Source organism: Gopherus flavomarginatus, chromosome 2, assembly GCF_025201925.1.
Source record: "Gopherus flavomarginatus isolate rGopFla2 chromosome 2, rGopFla2.mat.asm, whole genome shotgun sequence".
NCBI classification, from domain to species: domain Eukaryota; kingdom Metazoa; phylum Chordata; order Testudines; family Testudinidae; genus Gopherus; species Gopherus flavomarginatus.
The window spans coordinates 42,353,364-42,372,313 of NC_066618.1; the positions used below are offsets into that span (position 1 = coordinate 42,353,364).

The window sequence follows — 18,950 nt, forward strand, 5'->3', positions numbered from 1 at the left end:
TGGATATCAGGAAAAACTATTTCACTGGGAGGATGGTGAAGCACTGAAATGGGTTACCTAGGGAGGTGGTGGAATCTCCATCCTTAGAGGTTTTTAAGGCCCAGCTTGACAGAGCCCTAGCTCGGGTGATTTAGTTGGAGTTGGTCCTGCTTTGAGCAGGGGATTGGACTAGATGACCTCCTGAGGTCTCGTCAAACCTAGTCTTCTGTGATGTTATGATAACACAGACTATATGACCTCACACAGTAATTTCTGCATAAACCCATAACTGCAGTTTGAGGTATAGCATATCTTTTGGAAAGCTATCTAGTCTGAATCTGAAGACTTCAAATGATGGAAAATCCACCATGTTGTTCAGTGGTTAATTACCCTCACTGTTAAAAATGTATGCTTTATTCCTAGCCTTCCTAACATTAAGTTGTTTTCTACAAAGCTTCAGTTTAATTACTTTGCCAGTCCTTGAAAACTGGCACTTACTCTTTTAAGAGACATCTCGAGGACAATGCATATTTCTTTATTAGTGCTGTGCTGTGTTTTTTCTTTGGAGTTCAGTTAACTGGTTGTAATTTAGTCAGAAATGCCTAAATATTGCATAAACAATGAGGAAATGTTGCATGTTTCTAGATAGGTAAATAGATGTTGTGGTCATTGTTGGATAATTAAATAAAATGTATAATTAAAAATAAAGGGCAAGTCTGTTCTTTTGGTTTCAGAAAAAAGCTCTGAATGATGGAAAAAGTCAATTATATAGAAATGTGGTGGCCATTGAGTTATTCACATAAAAATTTAGCATCCAGATTAAATATTAAAATTATTTTAATAAAATCTCACAAAAGATGATTTTATTTTATTTTATTTTTTATTGTTAGATATTGAGTACACAGATTTTCCTTTGGTAGATACAGTGGTCCAGATTTTGTCCATTCCAGCTGATTTGTTCAGTTCTGGTGATGTAAAGCTACCAAAAAGCCTCCTTCTGATGAATTCTCTTGTGTCTGGCATAGCGGCTTTATGCAACACTCTTCCCTGGTACCCCATTGTGGGATAGAGGGATAGTGGCTGGGGTTATCCTGTGTCCTTGTAATTCTGAGCTGCCAGAACAGTTCCCTGGGGCCATGAACAGCTGGAAGAAAGTCAAAGCAGCCCAGAAGGTCCTCTGATTTACACCAGAGATTGAATGGGGCCCCAGAAAATGTGAAAGTAAAGGTGACCCTGCTCTTCCTATTGTTCATGTGCTGACCTCAGTTTGATTGCACCATGAAGCTTCTTGCCCAGTATGTATTGATTAATTACTATTCCTATAATGCAGAGTCTGCAATTCATATAAAGCAGCAGGTCTCTTAGTCTGCCAAGAGGTTTTGTAAACCGAAACTCTTGTATATTCTTTCACTTAGTATAACAGAGCCATGGAAGAAAAGCTATTAATACTTGACGTTGTTCGTAAGGTGTTTAGAACTATGCTGAAGTGTCTCTGTAGAAGAACCTAAGACTGATAAGAGATGCTTGCTGTTTCTCCAAACTCAGAGAAAAATCTGACCTTGGTAACAGTGTTTTTGTAAAGACAAAATTCTATACTTGGTTCTATAGATATAGTGGGAAGTAGGCTAACATAACTTGCTATGCTAACAAATTTGATTCTGCTGGGCAATGGCACCACGCTGCCTATGCTACTCTCTCAGAAGAATTATTGTAGTCATACCATCTGCATTGTTTTTCCCACTTCTCTTGAAAAAGATAATCTAAAAAATGAAAATAGCCATGTTTTCCATTACTCACTTCTGAATGTTGGAATCTGAACACAGAACAAAAGTCTTATTAGTAAATTTTTTTGGATTTAATGCTATTTCAGCTCAATAGAAGGAAAGTGAAGTCTGTCCGTTGCACTGAAATGAGATCCTATAAGATCCCAGCATTGTGGAGTTGGAGAAATAGGTATTGAATGAGGAGAATTAGAACAAAGTTTCTGTAATTTTCCATCCAGAATTAGCCTTTATGGTTTGGGTTAAAAGTGTGTCACAAGTGCTTTCCTAAAAATCATTGGTTACTCTCTTCCAGTATGTGTGGTGACCACCACGTACTAGTCTTTAGGGCCTACAAAGCCCTTAATTGAAGTCCCTGATTTTTTTAAAATTTTTTTTTATTAAGGGGATGGAAATAGTGGTGGTGGACATCTGACCTAAGAATGGCTATCAGAGCCTCCAGCTTCTCCCACTTTTATTATTTGTTTGATGGGATAATGATTTGAGATGGTTAATTTTCATTCCTGTCAGGGCACCCACAGGGCAGGCACCTGTTAATTAGAGACAATATATCTTCAAAAGGAATCTCCTTTCCTGTATTGGAAATCTGCATCCATTACCTAGGCATTACTGTTATGCTGTAGGAAGCCATGGTATCGGATTTTTAAATACACTTCTAAATTTAGATAGTTGATCTGCTAACCTAACTTTTTTCGCAGTAGATGTCAGTGTTAACATACCTGATCCGTAGACCCAGGTGTAGTCATCACAGTGCTCTGCTATGAGCATATCTGTATGTAATACATCTGTAACAATGTGAGTTCACAATGTCAAGAGAGACAATAAGAGACGCTATAAAATGGGCCTTTAATTGGTGGTCACATAGTTCACCTATTCATCTTTTTCCTATGAGGCTTAGTTTGTCTTTGTCATTGGTTAAATTAAGTGAGCAAACCAGAAAATGCTAGTGTTGCCTGAATGAAAATTCCTATATATTGTTTCATATTGTGACCTTTCAAATATTTCTGAACAGTAGAGAAATTTAAGTAAGATGACAGAGGTATGAAAGCTCTAGCAATCAGATATAGTAGATAAGGCTTTAATTTTCAGTGTTCTAGTTGTCACTATTGGAGTTCTGTACTTGGCTTTCCTGCTCTGAAATTGCTGGGCATAGAAAATGTTTTACTCTGTTTTGTAAAGTACCATGAACTTTTACAGCACTCAATAGATAATTAGCAATCGTTCATATGATGTACTCAGATCGACAATTAACATGTCATTTTGAAAAGTGATGTTATTAAAGGAGTCTACCTTGTCTCTTCTCTTACAAAAACATTAAAATTGTTAATGCTGAAGCTGGAATAACATGGCAAGCAGATCATGGAGTTGCTGCTGTTTGTTAGAATTGATCTCGTTTACAGGAGAAAGTGTTTGCATGGTATTTACAATGGCTCAGTGTAGAGCAGGGGTTCTCAAACTGGGGATCGGGACCCCTTAGGGTGGTCACGAAGCTATTATATGGGGGAGTCACAAGATGTCAGCCTCTACTCCAAACCCCGCTTTGCCTCCAGCATTTATAATAGTGTTTAATATATAAAAACGTGTTTTTTAATGTATATGGGGAGGTCACACTCCGCAGCTTGCTGTGTGAAAGGGGTCACCAGTACAAAAGTTTGAGATCCGCTGGTGTAGAGGATAAGCAATGTGCTATCATCAATTGGAAACTGAATAGCATCTTTTGTGATGTGAGTTTCTGTAGAATTGGCTTATTCTGTTGCTCTATAAACAAATTGTTTATTCTCTGTCTGTTTTCTGCATTTTTCCTTTAGGATAATTATTATTAGATTTATACTGCAGTCTCCTGCTTTCTCATTAATATATTTAAAGAAGCCAATCATATTCTTTTCATCTAAGAAATTTTGGTGTTACACTAAGAGGTGCCTAATGCCTTTGTCCTTCCAGCTGCTCCATGCCAGAGGACCCTGGCACTCATATAAAACATTGCAGGGTCAGGGCCCAAGGTGAAATGCAAGCAATAATGTGTTTCAGTGATCTTAAAAATTCTCCTTCTGGATGTTTCAATGCATGAGCATAGATGACCCAATGACAAACAATATGCTTCAAGAGTGACAAGTCTGGTTTCCAGGGCGTAAGATCTAGCTGTCATTAGCAGCTAGAATATTTCTGTGAATTGCTGCATGGTGCAGCAAGTTGATCTGCAAATCCTTATGTCTCCTGTGTTCTTACCTAGAAAAAATGTAGCTACAATAATGACGAGGAAGAGAGTGGATGAAGTTTCTCTGTGTGTGTGTTACAGTGATTACAAATCACTTTTTGGAATGCAGTGGGTAGAGAAAAGCAGCTTTGGCTATAAAATGAAGTGATTGCTGTACATTTTATATAAAGTCTGAGGCAGCACAGTTCTGAGTGCATTATTTCTCTTTTCCTTTACCTTTAAAACTATGTGTGCATTAGCACTGGTAACATAATGAGAAAATGTAGTGTATTTTAAAGCACAGCTATGGTTTTGCAAATTCCTTTCTTAATTCCAGAAAGCTGTATATCAGCAGAAGTTGTTGCTGCTGTTGATGTGAACACTGTTGCTAATGAAGTGTACAAACACAACTTTCCCAGCACACCATTGTGGGCAAAGACAATTGAGGTGAGTAATGGACACGTGTCTCTTTGTGCTCTAGCCATCTCAGCTGAGTATTCACTGCCACATTTAGTAGGGAATGTGGAATCAAAACACTTGAAACTGGGAGGCAGTAGTGTAAAAGGATTGCTTTGTTGGATTATGTGTAGTGATGACTTTGGTCGATTCCTGGAGGTGTAGCTGCTACTTGAGGGAGATGCACACATGCACTGTGTAGACTGATTTCAGATGCCTTCTAGGTTAGCTGAGAAGGATTTTGTTTTTCCTGAAAACCTGCTGTATAAGGGTCCTTGATTACTGTGTCCATAAAGGCTATGTGGCCAAGCAGGGTGCATCAACCCTCAACATAAAAAGAAATGTAAAAGAATTTTGTCAAATTAGTAAGAGACATTCATTTTTTCTGCATTTAAAATTGGATTGGAAAAAGCAATTTAAAATACAGCGTAGGGAACAATCCTGCATTGTTAGAGGACTGAATTGACCAGGTGACCTAGTAAGTCTCTTCCCTCTCTAATTTCCTTGAAAAAGAGCTTTGTAAATTAACTTCAGTGTTTATAAAAAGGCTTGATGCTTTTGTTGATTTATGCCATAAATTTTAATTACACATTTTTGTTTTGGTATGTTTAATATGGAAGGAGAGTTATAAATTAGCCGCATGGATTTGTATCATTTTCTGTCCATTTCAGAATGGTTTGAAATTACTGAACACCTTGTAATCTCCTGTCACAGTTTTTAGCTTGATGGTAGAAGTTTCTGAGCTTGTTTTAATGCACCAGTTTAAGTAAAACCAGAGTGGATGGCTATAGGTTGCCTCCTTATTCAGCACTTGGTACTTGCTGACTAATGGCAGCTTAGAGTTTCTTAAATGGGGGAAAGAAAGAAGAGGAATTACATTTTACGTCCTTGATGGATTTTAGGAGCAGATTCAAGTCAGTAAAATCTCCCTTAAGCTTTGTGAGAAAACAGTAAAATCTCTCTTGCGTTGCTGTTTTTATGTGGTATTTTAGCAACTTTTCTTTTATAAAGCTAACCCCTGAAATACATAAAAAGCACCAATACTTTTTCATGACCATAATCGCTCACTTTCTTGCTTCTGTTTCTCTAGGGGCTTGTCCAGACTGGGGGGGGGGGGGGGGAATTGATCTTAGATACGCAACTTCAGCTACATGAATAACGTAGCTGAAGTCGAATATCTAAGATCAGAGTACTCACCCGTCCAGACGGCGCGGGATCGATGTTCGCGGCTCTCCCTGTCGATTCCGGAACTCCGTTGGGGTTGATGGAGTTCCGGAATCGATATAAGCGCGCTCGGGGATCGATATCGTGTCTAGATTAGACGCAATATATCGATCCCCGAGCAATTGATTTTAACCCGCCGATATGGCGGGTAGTCTGGACGTACCCTAGGTGTGATATTACAGCTTGGCTGATTATTAAGCTATTTTAAACCCCCCCCACACACATACTATTAGCTAAACCTTCTGGGGGGAGGGATAGCTCAGTGGTTTGAGCATTGGCCTGCTAAACCCAGGGTTGTGAGTTCAATCCTTGAGGGGGCCACTTAGGGATCTGGGGCAAAAATCAGTATTTGGTTCTGCTAGTGAAGGCAGGGGGATGGACTCAATGACCTTTCAAGGTCCCTTCCAGTTCTAGGAGATAGGTATATCTCCAGTTATTAATGAACTTGTAGCTTTGGTAGTAATTCTGCAACACAGATCTAATTTTCTCCTTTGAACAAAAATCTTTTTGTATTGTATGATCGGTAAGCCATAAAACTAGCTTTGTGGGATTATACACAAAAAAGACTAGAATAAACCTTTCACAGTGTACCTGTAAAGAAAAAACATCTTCACCACTAATAAGAACTAAGTTAAAACCCTTCCTATTAGGGTTACCCAGGAGTTAAGCTATAACATATGCCATATTAAGCAACATGATATAGTATGAAATATTCTGTTTATAATGGTATTTCTGGATGAAATGTGAGTCATGGATTACAGCCTAACGCTTCTGGAACCTTAGACATGCCAGTTAAACATACAACTTCCAGTCTTTTAGTTTAAAAAAACTCTTTGTCCTAGCTAAAGATAAACCTAAAACCCCCACACATTTAATTTGACAGTATCAGTCTGTGTAAGAATTTGTCCACATTATTTAGCATACTATGGTGCAGCAAGTCATGACACCCAAAGCTAAAAGTAGCAGCAGACAGGCTGGCCATGGAAAAACAGCACATGGCAACAGTGCACACTTTGCCTGCTGCAAAGCAGTCACCCTTGTCAGTATGGAGAGGAGACTTGATAGGGGGAGACAGGGTTGAGAGTTTCCCAGGAAAAGCTAGTTTAGATAGGGCATTGGTAAATACCGGTTTAAACTGGGAAAAATAATTTTATTATAAGAATAGACTAATAAATGTTACTGAAAAATATTTAGGAATTTGACAATAGTTTTAGTAATATGGTTTGATTAATTTTAAACAAAGCTAATAAAATTACACAAAATATAGCCTCAGTGTAGTGCTCTATGTTATTGCCTTGACAATTTGAAACAGAAACTACTGAATCTGGAAATTCCCCTTCTTTGTTTAGCAATGAAAATTAGATGTTTGTTCAGCAAAGAAGGGGAATCCCTAGATTCAGAAGTTTCATATTTGAGATAAACTGCTGAACTAACCATCCAGGCCAGTACTTTGCCTCTTGCTCTGGAGTGGCTGGCTGGAGAGCAACTGCTGTAGCTGAACTCTTGAGTACAGTAACTTCAGTAAAAATATTTCAACATGTGCAAAGGTGGAAGACCACTTGACCCGATTCATGGTTATTTTGAGAAAGTTCATTAAGATGGCAAAGAGTCTTTTGAAGCAGAAATTGTGAAGCAAAAGGGAGTGGGAAGGCAGACCCTACGAGGAAACATTTTTCAAAATGCAGTGGAAAGAACAAAGAGACACTGGAATCACTGACTTGGGCTAAACGTGAAGATTTGAATCAGATTCTGAGGTTGAAGGTACTGGTAAAACTGCATTGCCATAGCCAAATAAATCTCAACGAACCCCGATCCAAGTCGTCATTTCAAAGGGACACATTAACAATTGCTGTTGCATGCAAAATATGGTTGGAGCTAATGATAAAAGATAATTGCTCTAGTGCACATTTGGCCAACCACCTTCATCTGAAATATGCAGGAAAGAAATTATTAGTTGAATAAGAAGAAATTGCTGGGCACTGGATGCTCAGCAAAAATCTCAACTTTCTTCCATATTTTCTTGCATTTAAAGTAGAAGAAGCTCTGTATCCAAAAATCAGCATTTTTCATTTGCTTTCGAGGAAAAACTTTCCCCTGAAACATGGTAGAAAAATCTGAAGAATGCTGATATTCCATCTGCCTGAATGGAATTGGTGGTGCAATTGCAGTGTCCAGCAAGCACTGAATGAATCTTTTCAAACGTTGGATATGCACATTCAGAACTGAGGAATAGGCTCCATCTCTCCACTACCTCAGTTGGTCCTCTGCTGCAAAATGCTGCATGGCCAAATGGACCTGGACCAGTTGTCTGCAGCTCTGTGTGCTTCTGATTGCGTTGCTTAATGCTTCAAGTCTACAATTCTGCATTATTGTTGTTTTAACGTCATCGAATATTTTCAACTTTTGTTTATGTAATATAGAAAACTGAAATACGTCAACATATACAACCTTCCTCAAGAAAGTACTTAACCAAAATGTATACAGACATTCTGATCAGTATTAATTACCGATCTCAGAATTACACCCACTGCAGTTTTACTTTTTATTTGCACAACCCTATATTAATCTCTGAATCTACTGCCTCATGTAACCACAGTTTGAATGTGTAACTAAAACTAAGTGTAATGTGGTATGCATTAATGAAACCATTTTTAAAATAGAAAATGCCTAGCTAGTTATTCCCAGGGAGGTAAAAACCAGGATTTTATCTGGTAAAACCCAGCCGTGGTAGGAACCATGCTATATCCCCGTTGGGAGAGTACCAGGGCAGCACCTGCTGTTGTAGCCCATGTATTACAATTATTGCTGCAGAGCATCTGCACTTTTTGTTCGGCGTTTGTACACAGCCTTGCACTGGGGGCCCTGGTCCATGATTAGGGCTCCTAAGTGCTATGGTAATACTACCTCTACTAATGCTTTGTGGCCTAGGTGGAAAAATCGGTTTCCCAACTTTTCATGAAGATTCTCTGCAAAGCCTCTGGGCGTTTGATTCTGCATAAGGAATTTGCTATCTTTTCAGAAAGACGTAATGTTTTGAGAGATTGTTATGGACAGGTGACTACAGAGAGGAAAATCCTTTTTCAAAATCTAATTCTGTTCTCCTGTTGAGTTTTAATGCTTTTAAAAATATTTTTTTCTGACCAAAAATGATTAAATACTTGAATAAAGGTGCTTTGTTGGCTTGGGAGAGAAAAATATAGCTAACATTTTTGATGTGATTCACTGAAAGAAATGTGAGCTATCCCTGTTGCTCTAAAAGCGTGATTGACAAACCCAGGATCAAGCATGTGTTCTGACCTCACCAGTTTTGCTAGTGCACTGTGGAAGTAAATACAAATCTGCACTTTACAGTGTTTGCCAAGCATTGGAGAAGGACGCGGTTATTAGGCCAAAGAGCCAGGTTAGAAAGTTTTTACTAGGGGACTGCTAACAGTGGAAGTAACCAGAAAGTTTGGTAGCTATAAAGCAGTAACTGGCAGAAAAGACAAAACTCACAATCCCAAAAGCATGTGTTTGTTTCTTCCTTATTCAGGGCATAACACTGACGGAGTTAAACAGATTATCTTTTGATATGATTTTGATGAGTCCTCCATGTCAGCCATTTACAAGGTGTGTATAACAAATATTCCAGTTCCGGAGAAAAATGCAGTAACTATGAATGTTTATACAGTTAAAAAAAATTTCAAGATCCATACACTTCGTGGTTCATATCTGTCTATATTTTCCCACGTATCTTCTGCTATACCTATTTCTGTGTGGGTACTGGAGATGACAGATCTTTACCGGATAAGAAGTAGGCCTGCTAGGATGTACATTTGATTAATTCCAAATAACAGTCAGGTTTCAATAGATGAACAATAATTACTTCAACTCTGTAACAAATGACATTGCCAGATTCTAATACTTTTACACTTGTTGAGTAGTCCCTTACTGCTACAATAAAAGTGGTGATGGGCCAGTCATACTTTCATAGTTCAGTCAAAATCATTTGAAGCTTGATGTACTACTTGTTTTGCATCCTGTACATGACCTGTGAAAGTGAAACTTTGTGATTTTTTTTGCCTACAGTACCTCCCTTTACTTGTTAATAGTTAGAATCTGCTCTCTCTCAATCCAGAGTAACTCCAGAAAAACTACTGGATTTACTCCAGTGTTAAACTGGAGAGACCAAGAGTACAGTCTTCCCTTGTATGTGCATTGACTTTGCAGACGTACTTTAAACGGTAATGGCTTATTCTGCAATAAATACTGTGATTTAACAGGGAATAAGGGGATCAGAATCAGGGTCTAGATAGAGTTTATATAAAGTCACAAGGATTTTGAAACCTATTTCTGTGTGAGTGTTCAAGATGACAGCTCTTTACTGGATAAGAAGTAGACCTGCTAGGACATATGTTTATTTGATTAATTCCAAGTAACAGTCAGGTTTCAATAGATGAACAGTAATAGCTAGGGCTGTCGATTAATAGCAGTTAACTCACGTGATTAACTCAAAAAATTAATCGTGATCAGTTTTAATCGCATTGTTAATAAATTTCAATTGGTATTCTATTGTTTAACTATTTTTGGATGTTTTTCTACATTTTCAAATATATTGATTTTAGTTACAACATAGAATACAAAGTATGTAGTGCTCACTTTATATTATATTGCACTGTAAAAAATTATAAACAAAAGAAATAGTATTTTTCAGTTCACGTCATACAAGTACCATAATGCTATCTCTTGAACTTTAGAGCCTAGAAGTTCACTCAGTCCTACTTTTTATTTAGTCAATTGCTAAGACAAACAAGTTTGTTTACATTTATAGGAGCTAATGCTACCCGCTTCCTATTTACAATGTCACCTGAAAGTGACAACAGGCGTGCGCATGGCACTTTTGTAGCCAGCATTGCAAGGCATGTACGTGCCAGATATAAAAGTTTATTAGAGAATATTTAAATAAAGATGATACAAAGAGTTTGAAGCGTCAGTTATTGGTCATTGGGGGCACCATACAGAGTATAGGGGGACGCTGGTGTTTGGAAATTGGTTAGCACATAACATATACAGTCTGTAAGGTCCCCAATGCCGGGTGTACGGTGGGTGGGATCAGGAAGCAGTAAGGGTACATCGCTCATACAGTGGGTTACACGCAGTCATAGGTATAAGTAAGCAGGCTGGGTAATGGGGACAGGATGACCCTCACATGGTGGAATCCAGTTCAGTGGGTTTAGGGCTCAGGGGATATGGTTCAGTAGTGGGGGGTTTATAGGCCTCCTCCCCCCCCCCCCCGTGGGTGCACGAAATCACGCCGGCTCACTCCTGGTATTGGCGGTGGCCGGTGATGTGCTCTGTGTAAATGTCCATAGACCACCGGATAGTGTCCGAGACCATCAAACGTCTCATGAGCCGTGCATAGCGACGGCCCACCCCACAGGCCCTAAGTACTCGTTCATTACAGGGGTCCCAGGCACCCAGCGCCCCGACGATCAGGGCGTCGGTGTAAACCTCGTAGCCCTTTTGTCCCTTAATGCTTTGGCCACCATTCCAGAGGACATGCTTCCATACTGATGCTCATTTAAAAAAAAAAAAAAAAAAGTGTTTTAATTAAATTTTGACTGAACTTCTTGGGGGAGAATAGTATATCTCCTGTTCTGATTTACCCACATTCTGCCATATATTTCATGTTATAGCAGCCTCAGATGATGACCCAGTTCATGTTCGGTTTAAGAACACTTTCACTGCAGATTCGGCAAAACGCAAAGAAGGTACCAAAATGTGAGATTTCTAAAGATAGCTACAACACTCAACCGAAGGTTTAAGAGTCCGAAGTGCCTTCCAAAATCTGTGAGGGACGAGATATGGAACTTGCTTTCAGACATCTTAAAAGAACCACACTCAGGCCTGGTCTGCACTACGCATTTAAACTGATTTTACAAGCGTTAAACCGATTTAACGCTGCACCCGTCCGCACAACGAGGCCCTTTATATCGATATAAAGGGCTCTTTAAACCTGTTTCTGTACTCCTCCCCGACAAGAGGAATAGCGCTGAAATCGGTATTACCATATCGGATTAGGGTTAGTGTGGCCGGAAATTGATGGTATTGGCCTCTGGGCGGTATCCCACAGTGCACCATTGTGACCGCTCTGGACAGCAATCTCAACTCGGATGCACTGGCCAGGTAGACAGGAAAAACCCCTCGAACTTTTGAATTTCATTTCCTGTTTGCCCAGCGTGGAGCTCTGATCAGCATGGGTGGCGATGCAGTCCCAAATCCAAAAAGAGCTCTAGCATGAACCGTGCAGGAGATACTGGATCTGACCGCTGTATGGGGAGACAAATCTGTTCTATCAGAGCTCCGTTACAGAAGATGAAATGCCAAAACATTTAAAAAAAAATCTCCAAGCTATGATACAGAGTCCACAGCACAGTGCTGCGTGACAAGCGTAACGGAAAGCCAAAGAATCAAATGGACACTCATGGAGGGAGGGAGGACTCCAGCTATCCCACAGTCCCCAGCAGTCTCTGAAAAGTAGTTGCATTCTTGGCTGAGCTCCCAATGCCTGTAGGGTCAAACACATTATCCAGGGTGTTTCAGGGTATAGCTCGTTAATTTACCCTCCTCCCCTCCCCCCGTGAAAGAAAAGGGAAAAAAATCGTTTCTTGACTTCTTTCAATATCACCGTATGTCTACTGCATGCTGCTGGTAGACACGGTGCAGCGGCAGTGAACAGCAGCATCCTCTCCCTTCCCTTCCCTGGTTGCAGACGGTACCGTACAAAAGGACTGATAGCCGTCCTTGTCATCATCCCGTGAGTGCTCCTGGCTGGCCTCAGGTGAGGTTGGCCGGGGGCTCCTGGGTAAAAATAGGAATGACTCCTGGTCATTCCCAGTAGATAGTACAGAATGGCTGGTAACCGTCTTCATCATAGCAACTGGGGGCTGAGCTCCATCAGCCCCCTCCCTTTCATGTGTAAAGAAAAGATTCTGTACTGCCTGGAGTATCATAGCAGCTGGAGGCTTCCTCCTCCTCATTTTATCTCACTAACAAGTCAGTGTTTCTTATTCCTGCATTCTTTATTACTTCATCACACAAGTGGGGGGACAGTGCAACGGTAGGAGGGTTGGGGGAGCAGGGAAGGTTGGGGGAGCAGGGAAGCAACGGGTGGGGTTGTTGTAGGGGCACCCCCTAGAATGGCATGTAGCTCATCATTTCTGTGGGATCTGGCACGGAGCGGCTGTGCTCTCTGGTACATTGGTTCTGTAGTACACTTGCCCCATATTCTAGGCAGGACTGACTCTATTTTTAGATACCATAAAGGAGGGATTGACTCGAGGAGTCATTCCCATTTTTGTCTTTGCGCCCCTGGCCGACCTCACCCAGGGGCACCCATGACAGCAGCAGACGGTACAGAGTGACTGATAACCGTCATCTTGTCGCCAATTTACAATGGCATGGCAGACGGTACAGAACAACTGATAACTGTCTCTACTGTCTTGCAAAGGCAAACAAATGCTGCTGTGTAGCACTACAGTACTGCGTCTGTTAGCAACATCCAGTAGACATATGGTGACAGTAAAAAAAAAAAAAAAAAAAAAAAAAAAGCTGAATGGGCTCCATGGTTGCCGTGCTATGGTGTCTCCCAGGGCAATCCAGGGAAAAAGGGCTCGAAACGATTGTCTGCCGTTGCTTTCACGGAGGAAGGAATGAGTGACCACATTTACCCAGAATCACCCACGACACTGTTTTTGCACCAGCAGGGGAGACTGCAGGAACTATGGGATATCTATGGGATAGCTACCCACAGTGCAACGCTCCAGAAATCGAAGCTAGCCTCGGACCATGGACGCACACCACCAAATTAATGTGCTTAGTGTGGCCGCGTGCACTCAACTTTATACAATCTGTCTTACAAAACCGGTTTATATAAAATCAGAATAATCCCATAGTGTAGACATACCCTCAGATGCAGAAGTTACAGAACACGAACCCCAAAAAAGAAAATCAACCTTCTGCTGGTGGCTGCTGACTCAGATGATAAAAGTGAACATGCATTGGTCTGCACTGCTTTGGATCATTATTGAGCAAAACTCATCAACAGAATGGACTCGTCCTCTGGAATGGTGGTTGAAGATGAACAGACATGTGAATCTTCAGCGCATCTGGCATGTAAATATCTTGCAGTGCCAGCTACGACAGTGCCATGTGAACGTCTGTTCTCACTTTTAGGTGACATTATAAACAATAAGCAGGCAGCATTATCTCCTGCAAATGTAAAGAAATTCATTTGTTCGAGCGATTGGCTGAACAAGAAGTAGGACTGAGTGGACTTGTAGGCGCTAAAGTTTTACATTGTTTTATTTTTCAATGCAATTATTTTTTTTGTACATAATTCTACATTTGTAAGTTTGACTTTCATAATAAAGAGATTGCACTACACTACTTGTATGAGGTGAATTGAAATAAACTATTCAGAGCCGTCTCCAGGCACCAGCCCAGCAAGCAGCTGCTTGAGGCAGCCAATGGTGAGGGGTGGCACGTTGGGCTCTTCAGTGACAATTCTTCAGCAGGTCCCTCACTCCCTCTTGGAGTGAAGGACCAGCCGCTGAGTTGCCGCCCGTAGACTGAAGCGGCGGCGGTAGAGATGATCGCAGCTTTTTTTTTTCTTTTTTTTTTTTCTTTTTGCTGCTTGGGGCGGCAAAAACCCTGGAGCTGGCCCTGATACTATTTCTTGTTTTTTACAGCATAAATATTTGTAATAAAAATAAACTACAATGTGAACACTGTATACTTTGTACTCTGCATTGTAATTGAAATCAAAACATTTGCAAATGTAGAAAAACATCTCAAAATATTGTGACAAAGTTCCTCCTCTACCTTGGTGGGTCCTGCGCTTATTGGCAGATTTGCTCACCTCAGTGATCTCCCCCACAGTCTCGATCAACTCGTCCTGTGTCTGATCAGGAGTAGGGAGGTTTGGGGGGAACCTGGGCCCGCCCTCTACTCCGGGTTCCAGCCCTGGGCCCTATGGATTTGCAGCTGTCTATATAGTGCCTCTTGTAACAGCTGTGTGACAGCTACACCTCCCTGGGCTACTTTCCCATGGCCTCCTCCAAACACCTTCTTTATCCTCACCACAGGACCTTCCTCCTGGTGTCTGATAACGCTTGTACTCCTTAGCCCTCCACCAGCACACCTTCTCAGTCTCAGCTCCTTGTGTCTCTTGCTCCCAGCTCCTCACACGCACTTCCTCTCCTCTGGCTCCTCCCCATCTGACTGGGGAGAGCTCCTTTTAAAACCCAGGTGCCCTGATTAGCCTGCCTTGATTGGCTGCAGGTGTTCTAATCAGCCTGTCTGCCTTAATTGGTTCTAGCAAGTTCAGCTGACTACTCTACTCTAGTGCAGACCCTACTCTGGTCACTCAGGGAACAGAAAACTACTAACCCAGTGACCAGTATATTTACCCTCTACCAGACTCCTGCACCCCACTGGTCTGGGTCTGTCACAATATTTAAATAACTGGTATTCTATTATTGTTTAACAGTGCGATTAATTGCAATTAATTTTTTAATTGCAATTTTTTTTAATTGCTTACCCACCGTAATAATTACTTTAAGTCTGTAACAAATCACATGGCCAGGTTATAATAATCTTATTCTTGTTGATAGTCCCTTACTCCATAAACAGTCCCATTGATGTTGTTGGAACTACTCGTGAAGTAATGAGCTACTCAACATGATTAAGAGTATCAGAATCTGGCCCTCTGCTCACACCAATAACTTCAATTTAAAAAAAGATTAGGCTCTTTAAGAATGTGTTTTTGATTCAAAACAATGCATGGAGAGGGGTAATGGGTTTTTTTTTTCAAATCTACTATTTTGATTACATACTGATAAAACAGTGCTATGTAAAATTAATTTGGAAAAGAAAAATACCAAAATGCTTGCACCTACATGTTGCTGTTTTTTTCTTTTTAAATAAGCCAATAAAAATGCATGCTCTGGGCCCAGAATCACTTAGCCAAGTGAGTAGTCCCATTTAAGTGTATGGATTTACTCATATAAGTAAAATTATGCATGTGGGGCAGGATCCTGGAAATTGCTGAGAACTCTGGGCCCATTCTAGCAGAGCATTTAAGAATGTGATTAACATTAAGCATGTGAGTAGTCCCATTGAGTTCAGCAGGTCTTCTCATGTGCTTAGAGTTAAGCACATTCAGGTGCTTTGATGGATTGGGCCAGAGAGCTTAGCATTTTACAGGATTCAGCCCAAGGTTAGATATTTACAGGATTGGGTCCTCTGTGATTCTTTATCCCTAACCTCTTTGTGATTGAGTCTGGGAGTCAACATTCAGTCCTTAGAGCGCTGAAAAAGGCCCTGATCCTGCAAGTGGATCCATGTGTGGAGACACTGGTGCCTGTGCATAATCCCTTGTGTGAGCAGGACCCAAGTGAAGAGTTTTAAATGTTCTGTTTTAAAAATAAATATCTAAGATGACAAGCTGATAATTGTGTTCTATTTTTTATCCTCCTTTAGAATTGGCCTGCAAGGTGATGTATCTGATCCAAGGACAAACAGTTTTCTTTACATCCTTGATATTCTCCCAAGGTATAAACTGATCTTCTAGCTCAGCCGTTTAAACTTTTGAAGTTACTAGGTCGGTATAATATTGTACCAAGGGAAGCCATCCATACTGATTTCAAAGTATGATAGTATAATGCCACTGTGTTCATCCACTTGTTTTCATATAATCTTTTGTTGCTTGTAAATTCTAGTTTCTTGCTAACATTAATAACTTACAGCTTATTGTTTTGATTTCCATGTTTGGTTTTCATGTCTTGCACAGGTCCGTTAAAACTCTAGATACACCATGAAGAGTAGAGGCAGAATATTCTTTTGAATCCAGTGGCAAAATTGACTTGACTTAGGAGCAGGGTTGGGTCCTATGGTCCTTGTTGGTGGGTGTTGTGTAAATATCAAGACCAGTACATCTGAAATAGCCAGGTGAAAAAGATTTCTGGTTCCACTTTTTGAACTGATTATGATTTAAACACTATTTCTGCTATTATTAGCACCACTGTTTGTATATCTTAGGGCAGAGATTGTGCCTTCTTCTCTGTTTTGGGATGCAACCAGCTTATTGTGGTTTGTAACATTAATAACTCATCATCATACTATGGAGTTAGCTGAGCCCTGCTTCTTTGTTAGTGTTCCTCTACCATCTCTACACAGTACTTGATTCAAAACCAATTAATGATAGCAACAATTATGACTACTATTCATATGTGGCACATACTAACAAAAATGTTTGCTGCTCACATAAATGCAGATCAATTCAAAATATTGCTCACAGTCTGTTTTGGGGCAACGGTGACTATTTCTGCGAGAGCCTTCTCATGCAGTGGGAGAAGAGAGCTGATCTAGGTGTTGCCACTGGAGAAATCCCTGCTCCTGGATTGGGCACTGGTTGGCATCAATCTGATCATTTGGGTTTGCTGCTGTGAGAAATTAGCTAATCATCAATCATTCCTTGGAGATCCTACTTACGCTGGAGGTTGAGATCAGGCTGCCAGCTTCCTGCTCTTCAATTCTTTCCCTCAGGGGATCAGGCCACTTTTTGCTTTTCTTCAAATTTTTGCTATATGAACAGGGAACTTGGGCCATCGGCAGCCTTCCTCTAAAATACCTTGTTGTCTTTGGAAGATCTTTTCTTCATCTTTCTTCCTGAGCTATTGCTGGCAAGGGGAAGGAGGTGGTGCCAAGATTCCTGGCTCCAGCCAAACTATCTCTTATGTCCAAGCAGTTATCTCTATGGGTTATCTGCACGTGTAACTGAGTGCATAACAGCAGTAGTGTCAGTTGTTTTATTTTTGTTTTTGCACATGGTGACACTGTGTCACTTTGCCTAGGGCTGAGATTCACGTGTCCTGTCGTGTGTATGCAGTGCTGCATCGGCTGTGATGGAATCTAGCACAACGTGCTATCATCAGTTTAAACCCCAAGCATGGCTTATGTAAACTGATCTATCTAACTTCTATGGTCTCCAGAATTTTATTTTCTGAGCACCTCACAATCTTTAGTGTATTTCTCCTCACAACACCCTTGTGAGGCGGTATAGTGCTATTGTCCCCATTTTACAGATGCAGAACTTAGGCACAGAGACTATGTGACTTTCCCAGGGTCATACAGGAAGTCTGTGGCAGAGCAGGGAATAGAACCTAGGTTGCCCAAGGCCTAGGCTAGAAACTTAACCACTGGATCATCCTTCTTCTCTGTAAGAAGGATGATAGAAGATATATTTTCATAATTCTGGGTAACAAGCAACAAGCCTGGACTTGCCACTCTTGCCTTTCAGTGAAGGCATAAATCTAGCATGAAACTCACATCCACTGAATAACTGAGCACTTTGGTTCACTAGCTATTTGAATTATAGTGGGAAGATCAGCACCAAGATACTAAATGTTCTTGGAGCCCAATAGTGTAACGTTAATGTAATTCTCAAATAAATTGATGATCTCCTGAGTCTTGTCTTCACAAGTCTCGCATGCTACATATACTAAAAATAAATTTGTTACCGTTGTACTACAGTAGAAATGAAAGGCCCCACATGAGTGGAGTAAGTACTGTAGGGACATAGTAAGAGAGTTCCTGCCCCAAAGAGCTTATGATCAATATAGCTAAGGCAGACAAATGACAAGTAAAAGGAAGCTTAATTATTTCCCCCATTTTATGAATAAGGAATTGAAGAACTGGGAGATTAAGTGACTGGCCCAAAGTCACGAAGAAAACGAGTGGCTGAGCCAGGATCCTAACTCACATCTCTTGAAGCCCAGTCCTGTGCCTTAATTGCAGTTAATTGCATCCTTCCTCTGTGTTGAATTTATTTTAAAAAACAGGTCTGTGAGTTAATAGTTTATTAGACTCTTTCTAAGCTCATCCATAGATCACCACACATTTCAGAAGGGAATGTCAGTACCATTATCCCTATTTTACAGATGGGGAACTGAGACGCAAGAAGGGGGGCAGCTCTTCTTCAGAGACAGTTTTTTGCTTTCAAAGTGGAAATGGCGCATTCTGATTGCTGCATGGTTAGACGGAGAAGATAGAAACTTTCTTTTTCTCAGATACAAGACATAAGACTGTGGCACATGTGACCCTTATCATGACAGGGCAAAGAAGTTGGGCTTGGCTGGGAGAATTTATCTCTGTGTCCCAGGAGATGCTGCTAATCTCCCTTGGGCAAATTGTCAAAGAGAAGCTGGAATTACTGCAGACAGATCATAAAAAGGCCGGGTAGCCATTGCGGCAGAGTTCCCCAGCTCTGGGGATCG

General features: G+C 40.7%; 1 protein-coding gene across 7 annotated transcripts in view; it reads left to right on the plus strand.

The window, feature by feature from the left end:
- LOC127044584 (tRNA (cytosine(38)-C(5))-methyltransferase-like) overlaps positions 1-18,950 on the plus strand; it is a 513,024-nt gene that overhangs the window by 469,232 nt on the left and 24,842 nt on the right. The window contains exons 12-14 of one of the 7 annotated variants that reach the window (XM_050939662.1): positions 1,395-1,541; positions 4,292-4,401; positions 7,716-8,298. The exons of the other annotated variants lie outside the window; for them this stretch is intronic. Coding sequence (XP_050795619.1) covers positions 1,395-1,487 — 93 coding nt within the window. The 3' untranslated portion in view covers positions 1,488-1,541; positions 4,292-4,401; positions 7,716-8,298. Of the gene's footprint in view, positions 1-1,394; positions 1,542-4,291; positions 4,402-7,715; positions 8,299-18,950 lie in introns of those variants that run through there. 7 annotated transcript variants of the gene reach the window in all.